Genomic DNA, 17940 nt, shown 5'->3' on the forward strand with positions numbered 1-17940 from the left:
GTATTTTGAGTTTTAGTTATGGCTAATTTTTGCTAAGGATTTTTGCATCTATGTGCATGAGGGATATAGTCTCTATTTTTCTTTTTTTGTAATATATTTGTCTGGTTTTTGTATCAGGGAAGAGGTGTCCTCATAAAATGAGTTGGGAAGCGTTTCCAGCTCCCAGAATCACGGAAGATTTCGTGTTGCCTTGCTATTGTTGCCTAAACATCTCGTATAATTCATCAGTGCAGCCATCTTGGCCTGGAATTTTCTTTGTGTGAAGGTATTTTGTTTTTGCTTTATTTAAACAATTTAATAATTTTATTAGGGTATTAACATTTGCCAATTTAAAGTGCACAGCACCACAAGACTAATATTTGGAATGAAATAAACTCAACCTCATGGTTTTCACCCAGTTTGGAGATGATCTGGGGGCGTCTTCCTTCTGTGGAGGAACTGCCAGACACACGAGTGCTGAGAGGGCACAAGTCACTGCCCCCGAGTTCGCTGCCATCACGGCTCCCCCAAGAGCTGGTCAAGACCTTACTTGCAGCTCCTTCCCCCGTGCTTGACGCGCTGGCTTTTCCTGGAACCGTCCTCCAGGGACCCTCGCCAAGGACTCCCGGTCCTCCCTGCTGCTCAATCACGACAGTCTCCAGATCTTGCCTTGACGTCCCTGCGGTATTCGCCCTCGAGGTGCCTCTTCCCTGCCTGCTGTGTGGGTCAGGCTCCCGGTGGGAAGCAGACAGCATCCCCAAATCAGGATCACCTAGGGAGGCTTCAGGGACAGGACTGCTCACAAGGGGTGGTGGGCGGGGAGTTCAGACACCACAAGGGACAGTGTGGCATCTGGAGCTGCCGCCCGTGCAGGTGTCACACTCCTGGGACAGAAGGGACAAGGCGTTGGCAGGCAGCCCTGCAGGAGGGAACCCGGGAACCCCCAGAGGGACCCGGAGCAGACAGCGAAGGGGAGCGCGTCTGAAGGGACAAAAGGCCGGCGTGGCAATGCCTCTGCGACACCACCCTCCCGGTTTCCTCCATCTCCGGTTGAGACCTCTCGTTTAGACCACTGCCTGCCTCGATGGTGCGCCCCAGGTTCCAGCGCTGCGACTTCTGCGTGTCCTTGGAACTAACTACCTCATCCGGACTCATCAGATGCGCTGAGGGCACCGGGTTGGCCCAGACCTCTCCCCTGAGCGCCAAACCTTCAGACGGCTCCGCGGGCACGAGCCACCACACAACGGGTAACTGAGCGCTAACTACACATCAGGTGATTCTCTAAGGCCCCCGCGCACGATTCACTGTCCACCACAGCCCCACGCAGCAGCTCTGCGATTATCTTCCCATTACAGATGCGGACACTGAAGCACAGGTTAGAGAATTTGTCTGAGGACAAACCGCTGGGAAGGGACAGAGCCAGGACGGGAGCCTGTCGTGACCAAGACCCTGCGTCCCCCCCCAACCCCACTGCACTCTGGCTCCTGCAGCCTCTTCAGACTGTGGGACAAGCCAGACTGGAGGACACAGTTTCCAGAGAGGCTGCCCTGCTTGGCGAAGGTGCCCATCCCCTGGACTCCCGTGGGCGTGGGACAACCTGTGTCACCTCCTCTGGCTCGCTCTTTGCTGTGCTCCGTGAAGGACACATCCCAGCCAGGGCCATACGTGGCTCCTCCACCCGCACTCCCTGGGGGGCGCCCTCCTCCCCCAGCCAGCACAGACCAGGGGACAAAAGAGAACTCATGTTCCCCTCACACACTTTATTGTTTACAAAACAAAAGGACCCTGTGGGGAAGGAACACAATCATTGCTCACAGTGTGGAATGCAGAGGGAGGGGAAAGGCCAGCTTCAAAGCGTTTGCAAATCATCGACTGTGGCTCAGCTGCTGACGTCAACATGTCCACCCTTCCCGGTTTCCCCTCAATGTTTAAAACGACCCGGCCAGAGCACCCTGGACAGCTGTGGGGGAGATGGGTCAGAGAGCCCTGCCAGGCAAAGGTGGGACACACCTGGGTCTTCCTGCCCTGCCGGGGAAGAGGCGAGTTCTTGAGAAATGTGTCACTGTCGGTGACCTGCCTTTGCTTCCCCTGCTACGTGTTCTACAGCGGGAGGAACAGGCCCCGAGACGGGTCCCTCCTGGCTCCCTCCTCGCGGCCGTTAGTTTCAAAGGGGACGAGGTCTGGGAGGACGGGCACAGGCCGTCTGCCCCGCGGGAGTCGGCGAGGCGGCTGCTGTGGGAGGAGCACCACGACCTCGCTGCTTCGGCCGTGCCCAACCCACCCTGCCCTCACCCCGGAGCGTCCAGAGAGACGCAGGGACCAAGGGCCAGCCGCAGCCTGCGAGAAGGATTTTCATGGAGGAGAGGGTGCAAAACTCCCACCAGGAAGAGGAGAAATAAAGACAACGGGAGAAACCCCAGGCAGTGACAGGCCTCACTCACAACCTCCAGAGAAGGGGAGCCCGAGGGTCGGCCGACCGCGGGCCCGTCAGACACCAGCCTCCCTCTCGAGCCAGGGATAAAAAATTCAAGTCTTAAGTCCTGAAAGGCATGAGGATTTCTGATAGTTACTAGAAAAAGGCAACGTTTTCTTTATCTTTGTATCTGTCAGCCAAGAACTCAGAAACATTTGTACACTTGCTCCACCAACTGTACCTGCGTTATACTCCCCGCTGCTGGGAATAGGTGCGTTAACCACAGGACTTTGCTGTGTGTGATAAGATTTGGCAAAAGGAAATTGCTTTAATTAAAAAGGATTAATAATTAAAATGTCCAAGTGCTACACAGCCACAGAATTTTCCTGAGGGGAGAACACAGACGTTGGTGTATGAAGTGGGGACGTTTCATGTGCGGCTTGGGAACCGACAGACGGGCTGGGCTTGCGCCCTTCCCTGCAGCAGTTGTGTCCAGACGTGTCCCCAGGGCCGGGCCCGCTCACACAGCCCGTCACGGCCATGCAGACACATTCTTCCCCACGGATCTGCAGGGGGACATCGTGCCCGAGCCCACAAAGTGGGAAGAAAGGGGTGGCCTGGGAGTTCCTGGCAGGCAGGTCCAGCTCGTACTCACTGTGTTCCGGGGGAGGGCACAGCGCTTGACGCACAGCAAGAGCTCCTGGAATTTCATTGAACAAAAGAACAAATGGGAAGAAAAGAAACGGAGAAGGGAGGGTGGGGCCGAATTCAAGGGCCGCGGATCAAGACGCCTGCAGTGAGGGGTCTTGCCACCGGGTGGCAGCGCAGAGCCGCGCCCCGCGACGACAGCGGGTCCAGGACCCAGCGCGGGACCGAAGCCCCCACTTCGGACATCTCTAAGCCAGGCACACACCTCCCAGTTCCAAAAAGAAACAAAAGTGAAGTTCTCTTGTTTTCATAAAATGTGAGTGCTGATGTAGCTTAGAACTGTCCGCCCCTCAGCCGCGGTCAACGTCTTGAGTTCTAAAATTCAAATAAACTCTATTCCCTCGTACTTCACACTCCCGATCTCGGTCTCCGGCAGGAGGAAGCGGCCATCGAGCGTGAAGGCCATGATGTAGGTGGCGATTTTGCCGCTGTCCTCTTCGGACTTGAGGGCCACGATGATCTGGTCGTCGGTGTTGGGGATGAACTTGAAGGACGAGAAGCCGTGCGTGGGCACCACCTCCCCCACGCGGCTGACGGAGACGTCGCTGAAGTCCGGCGCGGCGCTCAGGAGCAGGTTGGCGCCCTTGCGCTCGTCGCCCTTCTCGCTGTACCGCTCGTGGCTGGCCCGGCGCGGCAGGAAGAACCAGCGCTGCAGCGTGTCGCTCCAGCAGGCGGACTCGTGGATGAGGTAGCCTGGGGACACAGGGCAGACCCGCAGGTCACCAGGCCATGGTGCGCGAGGCGCCGTCAGCCCGCAGTGGCCCCCCTGTCCCCGGCTGACTTTGCGCTCGGTCGCCCAGGGCGGCAAGGCCCGGGCAGGCCTGACCCGGGAGCGACTGCCCCGCAGCCCGCAGCCCGCAGCCCCGCGGGCTCCCCCGAGCTGCCCGCAGGCCACGCGGGGAGGCAGGACGCACGTCCCCCACGGCGAAACACAGGGGCGGAAGGGAGAAAGCGCAGGGACGGAACGGCACAGACGCGAGCGGGACTTGCAGGAGTGAATGGGGGGGGGGCTGCTCTGAAGCTGAAGGGAGGCGTCACCCTTCCCCTCTCAAGACGGACAGACGCCTGCGCGGGTTGCTGCTCAGTCACGTCCGCGCCGCCGTGAGGCCCCTCACTGGAACCCCGACTCCCCGAAGACCTGGACGGCCGAGCACCGTGGCCCCCCGGGGTAGGGTGGAAGGCCCCAGGCGGGGCCACGGGCCAGACGGGCTGGAGCCGACCTGGGGTTGCAGCTAGGGACGCGGGAGGGGCCTGTCAGGCGGGTCGGGGAGGAATGGGAAGACCCCCGGCCTGAGGGGAGCCACCGTCAGGCGGCTGCCATCCAGGGCGAGCACCGTCCCAGGGAGCTCACCTGGCGGCCGGATCCCGGCGGCGGCCCTCAGGGCGTTGTAGCCGGACACCCAGTTCTCGTGGTCCACGCTGCCTCTGTGGCCCACCACCTTCACCCACTCCGGGTTCTCGTTCACCACGTCCCCCGTGGGGGTGGTCCACTCCTTGCCCAGGCCGCCCACGTACAGGTGCTCGTCCTTCACCGCCAGCCACTCGGCCTTGAAGCCTGGCCAACGACAGACAGCAGGGGGCACCTGGGACCGGGCACCTGGGACCACACGCCTGGCTCCCGCCGGGGTGGGGCAAGACCAGGGAGCGACGCAGGTGGTCATGGCGGGGGCAGGCGAGCCTGCACAGGGTCCCTCGCTTGTCCCCTTCCCCCCTACTGCCCCCCCTTCACCCTCCCCTCAGCCCTGGAAGGCCCAGCTGACCCCCAGAGCCCCCGCCCGCAAGCTGTAACCCTGAACTTCAAGATTAACCTCAAATTGCTAAGAAAGCTTAACAAGTGACAGCTCTGAAGTGCTTGTCCCGGAACGTGTGCTGCCCTGGTGGCCACACCTGGCATCTCACCGAGCGGCCGACAATGCCAGCGGCCGCAGCAGGCTGAGGGGCTGTGTTGGGGCTCCCAGTCTTCACGTCAATGATTTGCTCAGAAGCTACTATTTATTCTCTTAAACTGATTTATTTAAGCCTAATTTTGAAGGCTGCCACGCAGCTCAGGCTGTGAGGGAAGTTCTGCAGTTCCAGCATGCTCTCAGCTGACCCTACACCCGTGTTCTGACTACGTGCTTCCCCAGGCTCCGCAAGCTTCTGGCCCCTGAGCAGCTGGAGCTGCACAGCCCCCCCTCCCCCGAGGTGGCAGCAGCTTCTCTGCAGGTGGCTCTGCTGGTGACAGCACCCGTCTCCGGAGCCACGTCTGCCACAAGATGCTCTCCATTTACGGGGTCATCTGCCCCTCGGTGACCTGCCCGCGGGCAGCCCCACAGGCTCCCTCATTCCACTGTCTTCCCCATCCGAGAGGAAGAGCAGAACGTGAGGCAGGAAGTGGTGACCAACACGTTCTCTAGCACTCAGGCCGAGATGCTCGCTGCCCGCGGCCGCCACCTTGGGCAAACGCCGAGGATCTTATGGGGGGGGCGCTCCCATGCGGCCAGTTATTCAGTGCAATTCCTCCTCTGACCATGGGACGTCCGCAGTGGCGCTTAGCTTTCACAGGGCACACCTGGAGTCGTCTGTGACTCTTCTGCCAGTGTCCCGCCCTCCCCATTTGCAGGCTCTGGGCCACGGTGGTTCCGCCCCGTGGCCTGGCCCCTGCCCTGTGGAGCCGGTGACCCCTTTCTGGTGAACAACACGCTGCGGCCAGGCTCACAACAGGGGCATCACTGCCGCTCGCACACACCCTCCTCCTGCTGGGCTTCCAGAGAGAGGAGGGCTGGGCAGCAGGAGTTTACCTTTTTATTAAGGCAAACTGAAATCAAAGTCTTGGTTCAAAATGAGGACAATCTGACACTGTGGCTTTCAAGGTAAGGCACCTGGTGGGTTAATCCCAGCATGATCTTGAGACACCTCTGGTAAAAAGGGACTCGTTCCTAGAGGCAGTCAGAGCAGCAGTGGATGCAGCCCGAAAACTTATCCCAGAAAGATTCCTCACTTCTCTGGCAGGCTGCGGTCAGAGCTTACACTTCTAGAAACTGCTTCCCAGCTGGGGGTCGGTCAGAGCAGGAGGGAGAGGCCTGTCCCGACGTCCCTGCCTTCTGGGTGTGTGGATTCTTTACCACACCCACACACTCGTCACTCTTCCACTGCAAACCAACCAGCAGCCAGCCGGCCCTGGACACCCTCACCCCAGCCTCACTAAGACCTGGGCGCAGAGGGACCCCCTCGCCTCCCAGCCTCACTAAGACCTGGGCGCAGAGGGACCCCCTCGCCTCCCGGCCTCAGTCAGACCTGGGCGCAGACAGCCCGGCCCCTTTACCTTTCTCCACGGTCCCGTCGCCGTCGGACAGGATCACCCAGGGCACGGCCTTGGTGCCATCGATCTGGTAGACGACCCCCGTCCGGTCATCCACGGAGTAGAGCTTCCCATTGAAGACGATCAGATCCGACAGCTCCATGCCCCTCCCCTTTTCCGCCAGGTGGGACTCCAGGACCCCGTGGTCTTTGTCCCATTCCACTGCCACTTTGTCCCCACTGTCTGACAGGGTCAGGTAGCCCTTTTTCAGGTAACTGAACCAGGTGTTCTCCTCTTGGGCCCGTGACTCTGTGTCCAGGTCAGCAATGACCGCAATTCGGTACCGAATCCCACCAGGCGTCCTCTGGGGGGCAGACAGGGGGTAAGTGTCATTGTACCTGTCGGCAGGTACCTGGCTGAGCCTCCAGTTGTGTGCGTTGTGGGTGGGGGGCCTGCCTGGGGACGGGCGGTGGGAGTAGAGCAGCCAGAGGACAGCGGCGCCCACAAAGGACGGCAGGATCACCCTCCAGCGGGGGCGGAAGCGGGGGTCTGCGGCCTTGGTCATGGACGCCAGCACAGGAAGGCCCCCCACACTGATCCGGAGGGAGTGCATAGACTCATTCCATTCCAGGCGGTCGGAGGGCTGGACGGGCATCAGAGTGACGGTCAGGCGGGACCTGCACAGCGAGAGAGGGGACAGGTCAGCCACCCGGGAAGCAGTCGCTTCTTCATTACTTAAACCTGCACGGTCCAAAGTGTGGCGCACTCAGAAGAAACAGTATTTCTGTTACTTTGTGGCCATTATTACTTCCTCGGCTTAATGAAACCCTGACTCTAGTATCTCAGTAACTCTAGAATCTCTCAGTATCTTTGTTTCGGCAAGACGTGAAGTCTTTCCAGAACAAAATTATTCCACTTCCCCCATCCCAGCTGGCAAGATAGAAAGCTAGAGAGAAAAAGGCTGGACGTGGTGGCTCACGCCTATAATCCCAGCACACTGGGAGGCCGAGGCGGGAGGATCACTTGAGCTCAGGAGTTCCAGATCAGCCTGAGCCAAGAGCGAGACCCCGTCTCTACTAAAAATAGAAAAATGAGCTGGGCGTGGTGGCGCACACCTGTAGTCCCAGCTACTCAGGAGGCTGAGGCAGGAGGATCACTTGAGCCCAGGAGTCTGAGGTTGCTGTGAGCTATGATGACACCACTGCACTCTCACTGGGGCGACAGAGAAGACCCTGCCTCTTAAATTAAAAAAAAAAAAAAAGAAGAAGTTTTGTGTAGGGTGGTGCTTTGTGATCTCTCACCAGAGCCAGAGAGTCAGGGTGCAAGAGGGATGGGGAGGAAGGTTGCAGGGGTCAGGTGGGATAGGGTAACGGAGAGGGCCCAGATCTGTATTTTACTTAAATGCCTCATCCAAGAAGCCCTCCCTGACTGTCCTGCTCCTGACATCACCCCCCCATCCCTTCCTTGGTGTTGGCCACCAGCTGCCATGATGTTGTACAGCTGTTAGCTTATTCCAGCTCCACCTCTGTATCCCTGGCTGCTAGAACACAGCGGAGCACAGAGCTACGAACTTATAAAGTGAATGAGTCTTTACTGCCTCCGGGTTAGGACCCTGCAGCATTCACATATAAAACAGATGCAAACCAAAGGAAAACACTTTCTGGTTTTTGTTGTTGTTGTTGGCAGCATCTGTCCCCCGGCCCCTTTCTAGTAATGCAAATGGCTGCAGGAACCAGAGTCCCAGTGGCTCTTGCCGGGAGCCCACCTGTCTGTGCTTCGGCTCCAAAGGACTCCTGGGCTCACCTCGGGCCTGGCTTGGCCCCAGGCCCCTCTCTGGCCACCCCCTCTGCCCGGCCTGGTGACTCAGCAGAGCCCCAGGGTGGGGATGCTGGTGGTGGCCAGGAACTGCAGCCCTTCACCCCCACCCCCCACGCACAGAGCGTGACAGCTCAGTGTGGCCACAGGGGCGTCAGACCCATGGCTGTCCCACCGCAGTGGAGAGACATCTGTCTCCAGGCAGCTGCCAAGTGCCACACTGGGGCGCTGGGTGGCGGCTCCCGACTGCTTGGGAGCGCGACTGGCAGAACGTCAGCCTCAGCTGCTCGCGATCTTGGCCACTCAACAAACCCCAGCCCGAGGAACTTCCCTTGCTGGATGGATGGTGCATTCCTGCCTCCTCTTCCTCCTCCTCCTCCAGAAAAACAACAAACGTGACTTAATGGACAGACGCTGTTTTCACTGCCAGGCAGCACCGGGGAAGGGTTTGGGGACTCCAGCAGCTCTGTGTGATCCTGAGGCCCCACGTGTACCCCAATCCACACCTTTGCTAGTGTCCAGTGGCCACAGAGGTGCCCCCTCCCCACACTGCTCGGCTCTGAGAAGATGCAAAAACAGAGCATCAGCTCCACGTGGAAGCCTGCGCCCCCCACGCCTCTGCTGGACAGTCTTAGGTTTTCCCCGAAGGGTCAGGTTCAGGGAGTAACTCGCATGCGTGGAGAGGCCTGGGAGAAAACGCATGCTCCTAGGGGCGCTGTGACGGCACACAGGGCAGGCCTCCCGGGCGACAGCTGCCACTAGGGTGGTTATGGGCTGTCGTGAGGCCTTCCGCTGGGGCTCAAATCCCCGGTGCTGGCCGCTCCTCCCCTGGCCACCCAGGCTTTGCCCTTCCCTGTCCCTTCTCCAGCCCCAAGGCTTCCAAACTCCAGCCAGGCCCAGGGCTCCTGGCGTCTTAACTTCAGCCTGGATGCTGCTGACGCTGAGCTCTTAAATCCTACCCCGTGCCTCCTATTCAAAATGCCACCTGCATTGCTGCCACGCATCCCAGCGGCACTATTTCGAAATGTAAGTTCTATTTCCCTCTCCCCTCAAGCCTACTTGCCCCCAAATCTGCCCTCAGGAATGGGGGTGACCAGCAGCTGCCACACATGTGGTTGCCCACGTCAAAGCTCTCTTGGGAACCCCTCGAGGTGTACTTTCCTAGCGTTGTACTTTGACGAAGTTAGAAGCCACTGCCACCAGCACTGCGGAGTGGCCGATCCCGCCCTGTTCGTCTCCCACGCCGACCGCACCATCACGCCCATCGGTGTGAAGCTGGGCCTTCTCTCCGCAGGCTCCGGCCATTGCCACGGCCACTTCTCACCTGAACCTGCCAACAGCCTCCCTCCGCCACTCCCGACGATCCCTCACCACCAAACAGCCAGTGCCACCTGCCAAGGAGTCACGTGAGCACAACCCACATTCCGGCTTCGGGGGCTTCCCTGCTCCCGGGACAACACCCACCCCGCCCCCACAGCCCACCTCTCCTCTGCCTGCCGACAGGCCACCCAGGCCTCCCGCTGTGCCCTGACACGGCCGGCCCGGGCTCCCCCGAACCCTGGCTCCCCTCATCTGTGGGGCCTTTCTAGACGTCAGCTCTCCTGCCACCCACCCTCAGGGCTCCAGCTCTTTTTCTTCCTCTCCCCTCCTGTGACAGGGGATTATTTACAATCCCTCCTCCTGGGGCAGGGACCTGCCACGGTGACAGCCGAGCACCTGGCTAACAGCCAGGCAGGAAGAAGCAACTCAGCACACGTTTGCTGAAGGAACAGGAATGCCCTGGTGGGCCACCGACCCTCGTCAACAGCACCTCAGTGCCCTGCACTCTCGGGCCCCACCGTCGTCATGCTGTGACTCCACAGCCCTGGATCGAGCCCTCGATGGTGGAGCTGCTCAGCCGCCACACCTGAGCGCAGGGCCAGGAAGACGGTACTCGCCAGCGTAGACTGGGGTCAGGCACTGTGATGTGTCATCCTCACTGGCCCCTGGAACCCTCACACGTGTCCCTGTTCAACTCCCCCTGCATTCCAGTCACCATCCACACCTTTGCTGTTCCTGTCACCTCTCCGGCCTGCCTGCTCCCAGCAGACCACTCCGTGGCCACCTTTAGCCAGCAAGGCCCCCGGTGGGGCCCACGCCCACGCCCTCCCTGCGCCAGGGAGAAGGGGCCCTCTCACTGGCTGCTGGGGCAGCCCCTCTAGTGGGGCATCGTCTCGTCTCAGCACAAACACGCCCGCCTTCGGTTCCTTTCTCACCTCTACCGAAGGTCCGAGTCTCCCACCTTCTCACTGTTTGCCCTCCAGACTCCGCACTCTCAGGGACGCTGTGGGCACTCAGCTACTGCTGAGTGAATGAAAGCCCTTGCCCCGAGTCCCACGCCCCGCTCACCATCCTGGCAGGGCATCCTTCCCCCTCGGCCGCCGTGCTGCGGCCTGGGTCTGCCCGAGGCGCAGCCAACCCACAGGCTGCACCCGCCATGTGTTGTCTCGCAGCCGCTCAGCGCCTGTCCCTCCCAGGGTCAGGGGTGCTCTCTGCTGGCCTCCTCAGTCCCTGGGGCTGGCTCAGGGCCCTCCTCATTCCGTATCTCTCCCAGTGACCTCCCCCAGGGCTCAATCTCTAGATGAAGACCCCCCCACCCCGCGCACGCCTTTCTAGCCTGACCCTTTCCCGGAATTCCAGGCCCGGTTCAGCCTGTGGGCCTCCCCACCCGATGCCCTGCAGGCACCTCCAACAGGTTCCTGCTCAGGAACTCGCCAACCCGGCAAGGACACGCAGCCCCTGCTGTCCCAACCTGCTCCCCCACGGGCTCGCTCGTTCACCCCCTCCCAGTCTGGACTCAATCCCCACAGCCCTGCCAGAGGCCCGTCTCACACCAAAGCCCCTAGTGATCCAGACCCTACAGGTCCAGACCCCAGCTCTGCCACCTACCAGTTATGTGACCTCAGACAAGGGACTTTCCTTCTCTCAGCCCGTTTACGTCCTGGAGCCATGCTGACCGCCAGGTCTGATGCTGGGTACAGTCAGGGCCTGGCCCCACTCCTTCCTCACCCTGCAAGCACCTCGCCCACTGCGCAGGGTCAGCAAACTGCCGCCTGGGTCCAACGTGGGTCGCTGGAAGCCAGCTGGAGCCACCTGTTTGCGTCCTGAGCCTCGCTGCAGAGCTGTGTGGGGCAACAGACCCCGGCTCAAGACCACCTCAAACCATCCTCCACAAAACTGACAGGACAAAGGACAAACCTGGGTCAAAGCCCTTCAGTAGATCCCAGTGCCTTCCGGCCAAGGGACAAACTCCGCGGCCTGCAGAGAAAGCCCCACTTAGTTTTCAGCCTCATCTCCGGGGAGCGCTTGAACTGTGCGACACGTTCCCTGTGTCCGCACCCCCCACCCCGAGATGCTGCTCTCCGCTGACCACATGGAACCATCTGGAAGCCCCTGGATGTGCCTCAACAGTCATGTTTCCATGTCCCTCCCCCTCCTGCCCTGTGTCTAGGGTGCGGTGCCCTCGCCCCCAGTAAGCCTTCCCTCCGGGCAGAGGCTGACACTGGCCCCAAGGTATCCAGGCCCAAATCCCTGGAGCCCGGGAACACGACCTCATGTGGCAATACAGACTCTGCAGAGCTGATCAAGATCTCCAGATGGGGAGATGACCCAGGTGGGCCCTAACTGCACTCCCAAGTGTGTTTCCATAAAAGGGAGGTGGACGGAGATTGGTGCAGACAGAAGAGGAGAAGGCATGTGACCAGAAGCAGAGATTGCGGTGACCTGGCTGCAAGCCAAGGACCGCCTGGGGCCCCTAGAAGCCGGGAGAGGCAAGACGGGACCCTCCCCTGGAGCCTTCAGAGGGAGCGCGGGCCTGGGACGCCTTGATTTGGGCCCAGTGACACTGATATCGGATCCAGTATCTACGAGCTATTGAAGCTCTACGAGAGAACAGACGTGGGTGGCTTGTTATAGCAGCCCTAGGACGCACACGCCTGGCTGGGTGTCCTCTGGGCCTGTCTGTGCCTGGGGCCAACCACGCTGCAGTGGTCTGTCCAGCCCCCCCCTCCGCGCGGGGCTCCTGGAGGGAAGGGCTGCGCCTCCGCCTGCTGCGTCCCGGGAGCCAACAGAGGGGCAGACGCCTGGGACTCAGTCACCTCTGGTTAAACAAGAGCACGACTGCGTTCAGTGACAAAACTGTCTGCCTTCCAGAAAATTCCTTTAACTTCAGCACCAGAACACCTTCCCTTGGTCCTCATCCCTCCTCCTTCAGTACCCCAAGGAATTACTTCTATTTTGCAGGAAAGAAAGTTTCAAGTCAGGTGCCTCTTCAATCCTTTTCCACGACCCTGAGCCGGTTTATCACCTAGAACGGGCTGGGCCGCCGCGGTGCTTGCCGCTGGAGGCCTGTGCGCAGAAAAAGTGTGTACGTCCATTTAAAAGATTTTGTTTTGCTTTGTTTTTTGCCAGCCTCGAACAACAGAAATGAACCAGTGACGGGGAGAGACCAGATGGACAGCGTCGCTCCCAGAGGAAAGGGGCCTGTTTGAGGCCTCTCTCCTCCCCACGGCCCTCAAGGCTCCAGGCAGTTTAAATGTCTGCTTTCTCGTGACAAGAAGTGGGTCACCCCATCGCCTGCAGCGAGACCGTCTGATCTGCCACAGTCAGGCAAGTGGGACCCGGGAGCTACAGGACAGGGCACAGGTTCATCGGCCCGCCAGGCTCGCCTGTTCGGGCAGAACTGCAGCCGAGTTCTCTCCCAGGCTCAGAAGCCCAGGGGATGGCACCCCAGTGGCCGCCCCCTCTCCTGTGCTTCAGGCACAACGTCCCTGGAAAGAGCCACATCAAGGAGCAACGAGTACCCAAAGGCTCTGAGTCCAATTTCCTCCTCCTCCCCTTCTCGTGAGCGGGTGTTGACAGAGCCTCACTGGCACGCAGGCATTTCTGGTTTTTTAACAGAACAGGCCTGACACAGCAAGGCGCAGCTGTGGACACACACATCTCTGTCCCCACACGGGACACTCCCAGATGGCAAGGGGAGCAGCAGGGAGTTAGGAAGCAGTGTGTTCCCTTCATGCTCACCCAGCAGGCCGCTCCCTGAGCCCGACACTGTCCCAGGAGCGAGCAAGTGCAGCTCCTCCACCAGGCCAGCCAGGCCAGCCGGGCCCTTGGATATGGCCAGGCCAGGGGAAGAGGTGGGGGGCAGCGACTCCCCACACCGCTGACAGCCAATAGGATCTCCCCCTGCCTCCTGCAGGAATGGTGCGTGGCAGGTGGCAAAGCAAACAGGTTTAACAGCTGCGCCCCTCACCCCTGCAGAGGAGCTGCCGCCTTTCCCTCCCCACGCCCAGAGAGCAGGCACACCTGCGAGTGCCCACTCCGCTCGGGCCGAAGTTCACTTCCTCATTGGACAGTAAAGAGCAAAACCCGCTGACCTTTCCAGACTCCATTTAGCGAGGCAGAGACAGAAGCCAACGGCTCCAAAACACCAGAGCTAACAAACGCAGGGTGACATGTCTCACAGAAACGAACATTCATTCATGCCTGCAGTGAGCCGGACTCTAACTTCTGCCTCTGTCCCCGACGACCCCTTTGGCATTCTGCACTCAACAGGCATTGATGACTGTTTACCAAATCCACTTAAATATGGTTCAGGATAACTTAATTTTCAGCTTTCTGTTTTTAAGTCGGACTACCCAAGAGGAGTATATTGTCTTTTTTTTTTTTTAATTTTTAAATTTTTTTGAGAAAAGAGTCTCACTCTGTCACCTGGGCTAGAGTGCAGAGGCATCATCATAGCTCACTGCAACCTCAAACTCCTCGGCTCAAGCCATCTTCCTGCTTCAGCCTCCCGAGTAGCTGGGACTACAGGCATGCGCCACCATGCCTGGCTAATTTTTCTATTTTTAGTAGAGCCAGGGTCTGGTTCTTGTTCAGGCTGGTCTCAAACTTCTGGCCTCAAGCGATCCTCCCGCCTCGGCTCCCAGAGTGGTAGGATTACAGGTATGAGCCACCGCCCGGCCAGTATTGGTTTTTTATTGCTGCTGTAACTTGGACGGCTTAAATAGCACCACCTTATCATCAGCCTATTATCTGACAGTCCAGCAGGGCAGAAGCCTGACACTGGGCAGTGATCAAGGACTGCGTTCCCTTCTCAGGCTCCTGGGGGTTAAATCCACTGCTGTGCCTTTTCCAGCTCCCAGAGGCTGCCCACCTGCCTCGCCTGGTGGCCCTTCCTCCCCGGCGAGGCCGGCAGTGCCGCCTCTCTCTGCCATCGTCTCCCGCTCACTCTTCTGCCTCCCTCTTCTACCCCTGAGGGCCTGCGGTTCCACTGGGCTCGCTAGGAAACGCCAAGATAATCTCCCCATGTGAGCAGCAGCTGATTAGCAACCTTCATTCCCCTCTGCCACACAATGTGGCACATTCACAGGTTCTGGGGGTTTACTGTGCCGACCCCAAGGAGGGAGATGAGGAAAGGGCCTCCAGCTTTTCCAAGGGCTGGGACCACCCACGCGAAGCCCTACCTATGGGTCGTGGCACAGCCTCGAACCGCTACAGTTTCATGTATTGCATCACAGTGGGGCTGTCTGCTTAATCTGTGTCATCGGTGTTATACTTCGAGGAATTTTAGCAAAAAGGTTGCCCTCCCAGTTGAAAGTGACATCCCAAACAACACTACCTATCGCTGTGTCCTTTTCCAGAGTGCCTGAAAATAAGGAGACACGACAACTCCCCACGCCCCACATCAGAGCTCACCTCCACACACAGTGCAGTGCACATGCAGGAAGGAGCCCACTGTCTTATCTAGAGCTGTCCTCAGTGCCAGGCTCCTGGGACACAGAGGCAGCAGCACCAGGACTTCCACTCAACCCAGTGTGACCCTCAGAACTGTTCCGACCGGTCCCAGTCTCACGCTCACCCCAGCTCCACCACACTGCCCTGTCTGAGCCTGACTTCAGGGCCTTCCTCACCGCCCACGGCACCGTCCCCGCTGCACACTGGTGGAAGCAGTTCTCTGCTCGGAAACCAGGAGCGGTGGGCTCCACTCACCTACTCGACTTATCACAGAGAAACAAGAGGATCCAAAAGAAATGGAGACCAAAAGAGAACATGGAACATCTTCCCAAACACATTTCTCTACTATCAGGATTACTTTTTCCTAATTAATTGTCTTGATTAAGCGAAAAGGAAAATCAACATAAAAGTTCTTAAAAATCAATACAATTATTTCCCTTAATGTTGGCATTTGCTATGAGCTTTCCAGGAAATCTCAACAGTCCAGAGTGCACTGAAGAGAAAAGAACCAACACTGGTTCCCCCCGCCCCAGCATCCCTGGTACCACTGCACAAACAGAATAGAGAAATGACTTCCTTGTTACAGTACGGATCCATTTCAGGACCCCGGACACTGTCCCAGGTCTCAGCTCTTCTGTGTTTGAAAGAGGAGACACTGGAACATTTATACACCCACCCTGCACCGTTGCCAGAAGGTGCGGACACTCCGCGAGCAGGGCCACGAGCATGTGTGGGAGCCCACACCTGCACACACACTCGCCTCGAGGGGCCAGGGGGAAAGCACCACCAGAGCAAGAGCTGCTCCTGCCGCACCTGGGCCTCCCCACGGCCTCTGCGGCTCGGGGAAGCGCTGCAGATCAGCGCCCAGTGAGGGGGGAGGCAAGAATTTTCTCACGTGTGGACAGCTTAAACCAATACATTTACCAGGTTGCTATGGGCTATGAAAATACACTTACAGCCTAAAGGGGAGGAAGGGAGACTTTTGGCTAGAGGAAGGAGCAAAGGATCAGATGTGCACCCTGACTAAAGGATAACATGGTCACACAAAGTGGTCCAATCCAGCTGGAAGTATGTGATTTCCTCCACCACCCTGTAACATATCATCATCTTTTGTGATCAGATTAATTTGGACAAGAAAAAGTGAGAGAAAAAGCCTAGAATTCTGTCCCCAGACTGCTGCAATGGCCTTGTGACGGCGCCTGGACAAATCCATGCTTTACCTGCGTCCTCCTCCTGAAGATGCTCTGGGCTGCACTGACAGGAAACCCTTGCCACACGCGGGAGGGCTGGCCCCTTCAATGTGCCTTTCACAGGGCTTGGACAAGGACAGAGGGCTCATTGAGGCCAGCAGGGCAGGGCACCAGGGAGGAGCCCTGTGCGCCCACAGGATCCGCTGGACAGTCCTGCTGAGGGGACTGGGGTGGCCTGGAAGGGCCCAGCCCAGGAGGACCTTCCCCAACAAAGCTCTTCAGAGGGAGAGGAAGGAGGAGCTGCAGAGACTTGGCTCCTGAACGGCTACAGCACATGCGTCCTTTTAGGATCCTTCTGTGACCTGGCGCTTTTTTCAAATTTTGGTCCTTACGCTGCCAGATTCAGTTGACACCAACAGACTCATGTTCCCAAACTTATGTTTTGTGGAAAACGTGGTGGTAAAAGCCATCGAGCATCGAGCACACAAGATGGGAAGGGGAAATGGAGCTTGGGTGTGAAGAGGCCCTGGCTTTCCAGGGGTCACGATGGGGGAAAGGCGTTTGGGAGAGACGTGTCTGCCGGAGGCAAGTGGAAGCGTGGTCACAGGTGCCGGGTGCCAAGCCCAGGGACACAGAGGGCGAGGGAAAGACCACTCAGAGGGAGAAGCAACGATACCAAGCAACAAGGACAGGCGAAGAGGAGCCAGCCAGAAATGAGAGAACCCAGACCAGAGGGCAGCGGTGGGGGGACAGCTATGGCGGAGAGGGAGGACAGTCTGCACGCGGGGAGAGGGAGCTGAGCAAGGCTCCATCTCAGACGAGGGCAAGGACGGCAAGGACTGGGATGGTCTGGGAAGGTGGGCCTGCTACAGGTGTGACAAAGGGCCAGTTAGAGAGGGGAGCCTTCCCTCCGCAGGAGAGGCCGCGCAGAGGGGCAGAGGCGGGGTATCTGAAGTCAGGGCGGGGTGGGAAGGGGTCATTCCCAAGGGTGGGAGTCCCACCTGAGCTAGAGAGTCCTGCAGGTCAGAGGGGACAGTGTGCCACACTAGCCAGAGCGGGACATGTCCTACTTGAGAGAGGGAAGGACGTCACAGGAGAGAAGGGTCCCGCACTAGCCAGGGGGAATGGTGCCCCACACTAGTCCGAGGGGGTACGCGCCGCCAGGGGGAAGAAGGGGACTGCTTCCCACAGGGTCAGGGGTAGACAGTCCCAGCCCAGCCTGCAGGTCAGGGGACAGGGGTCCCGCTTGGGTCAGACGGGAAGGGCGCCTGCGGGGTCAGGGGGCGGGACGCGGCAGGGTCGGAGGGCGGCGGCAGGCTCCGGGACGGAGGGCCGGGCCCGTCGCGAGGGGAGGGCGCCGGTGGTCGCGGGCGCACGGTCACTCACCGCTGCGGGCCTGGCTCCGGGTGCCCGCTGGCGGCGGGGCCTCGCGGCGGGCAGGCCGGGACGGAGCGGGGCGACTGACTTCCGCCCGGCGCGCGCTCGCCCCGCCCCGGGCCGCCCGCTCCCGGCAGCCTCTGCTTTGCGCCTGCGCGCCGGCGGCGGTGGGGCCTGCTGGGAGTTGTAGTTTCCTGGCCCGCGTCCGGGAGCGGGAGGGTCGCGGCGGGCTGCCGAGGGCCGGGCGCAGGCCCGCGCGGGCGCCCTGGGATCCCAGCAACGCGGGCCTCCGCAGCATCGGCCACGCAAATGTGGGAGTGTGTGCAGGGTACCGGGGTTCCTCCAGCCCAGACTGTGGGATTGGTCTCGCGAGGCGGAAAAGCGCGGACCCTTCTCTGCTACGC

The 17940-nt window shown here is 59.6% G+C and overlaps 1 protein-coding gene across 2 annotated transcripts; it reads right to left on the minus strand.

Moving 5' to 3' along the window:
• Positions 1 to 1719: 1719 nt before the first annotated feature.
• On the minus strand, positions 1720 to 17633 carry CANT1 (calcium activated nucleotidase 1). 2 transcript variants are annotated; one of them, XM_045527048.1, is made up of 5 exons: positions 17546 to 17633; positions 6405 to 7057; positions 4452 to 4655; positions 3448 to 3793; positions 1720 to 3092 (listed from the first exon to the last, which is right to left on the minus strand). In XM_045527048.1, the coding sequence occupies exons 2-5, from the start codon at positions 7033 to 7035 to the stop codon at positions 3044 to 3046; spliced, it is 1230 nt and encodes a 409-aa protein (XP_045383004.1). In that variant the 5' UTR covers positions 7036 to 7057; positions 17546 to 17633; the 3' UTR covers positions 1720 to 3043. The 2 variants fall into 2 exon arrangements, with proteins under 2 accessions (XP_045383004.1, XP_045383005.1); XM_045527049.1 differs by having other exon boundaries at positions 1720 to 3793.
• Positions 17634 to 17940: the final 307 nt, after the last annotated feature.

The sequence above is a fragment of the Lemur catta genome, chromosome 15 (genome assembly GCF_020740605.2).
Source record: "Lemur catta isolate mLemCat1 chromosome 15, mLemCat1.pri, whole genome shotgun sequence".
NCBI classification, from domain to species: Eukaryota; Metazoa; Chordata; class Mammalia; order Primates; family Lemuridae; genus Lemur; species Lemur catta.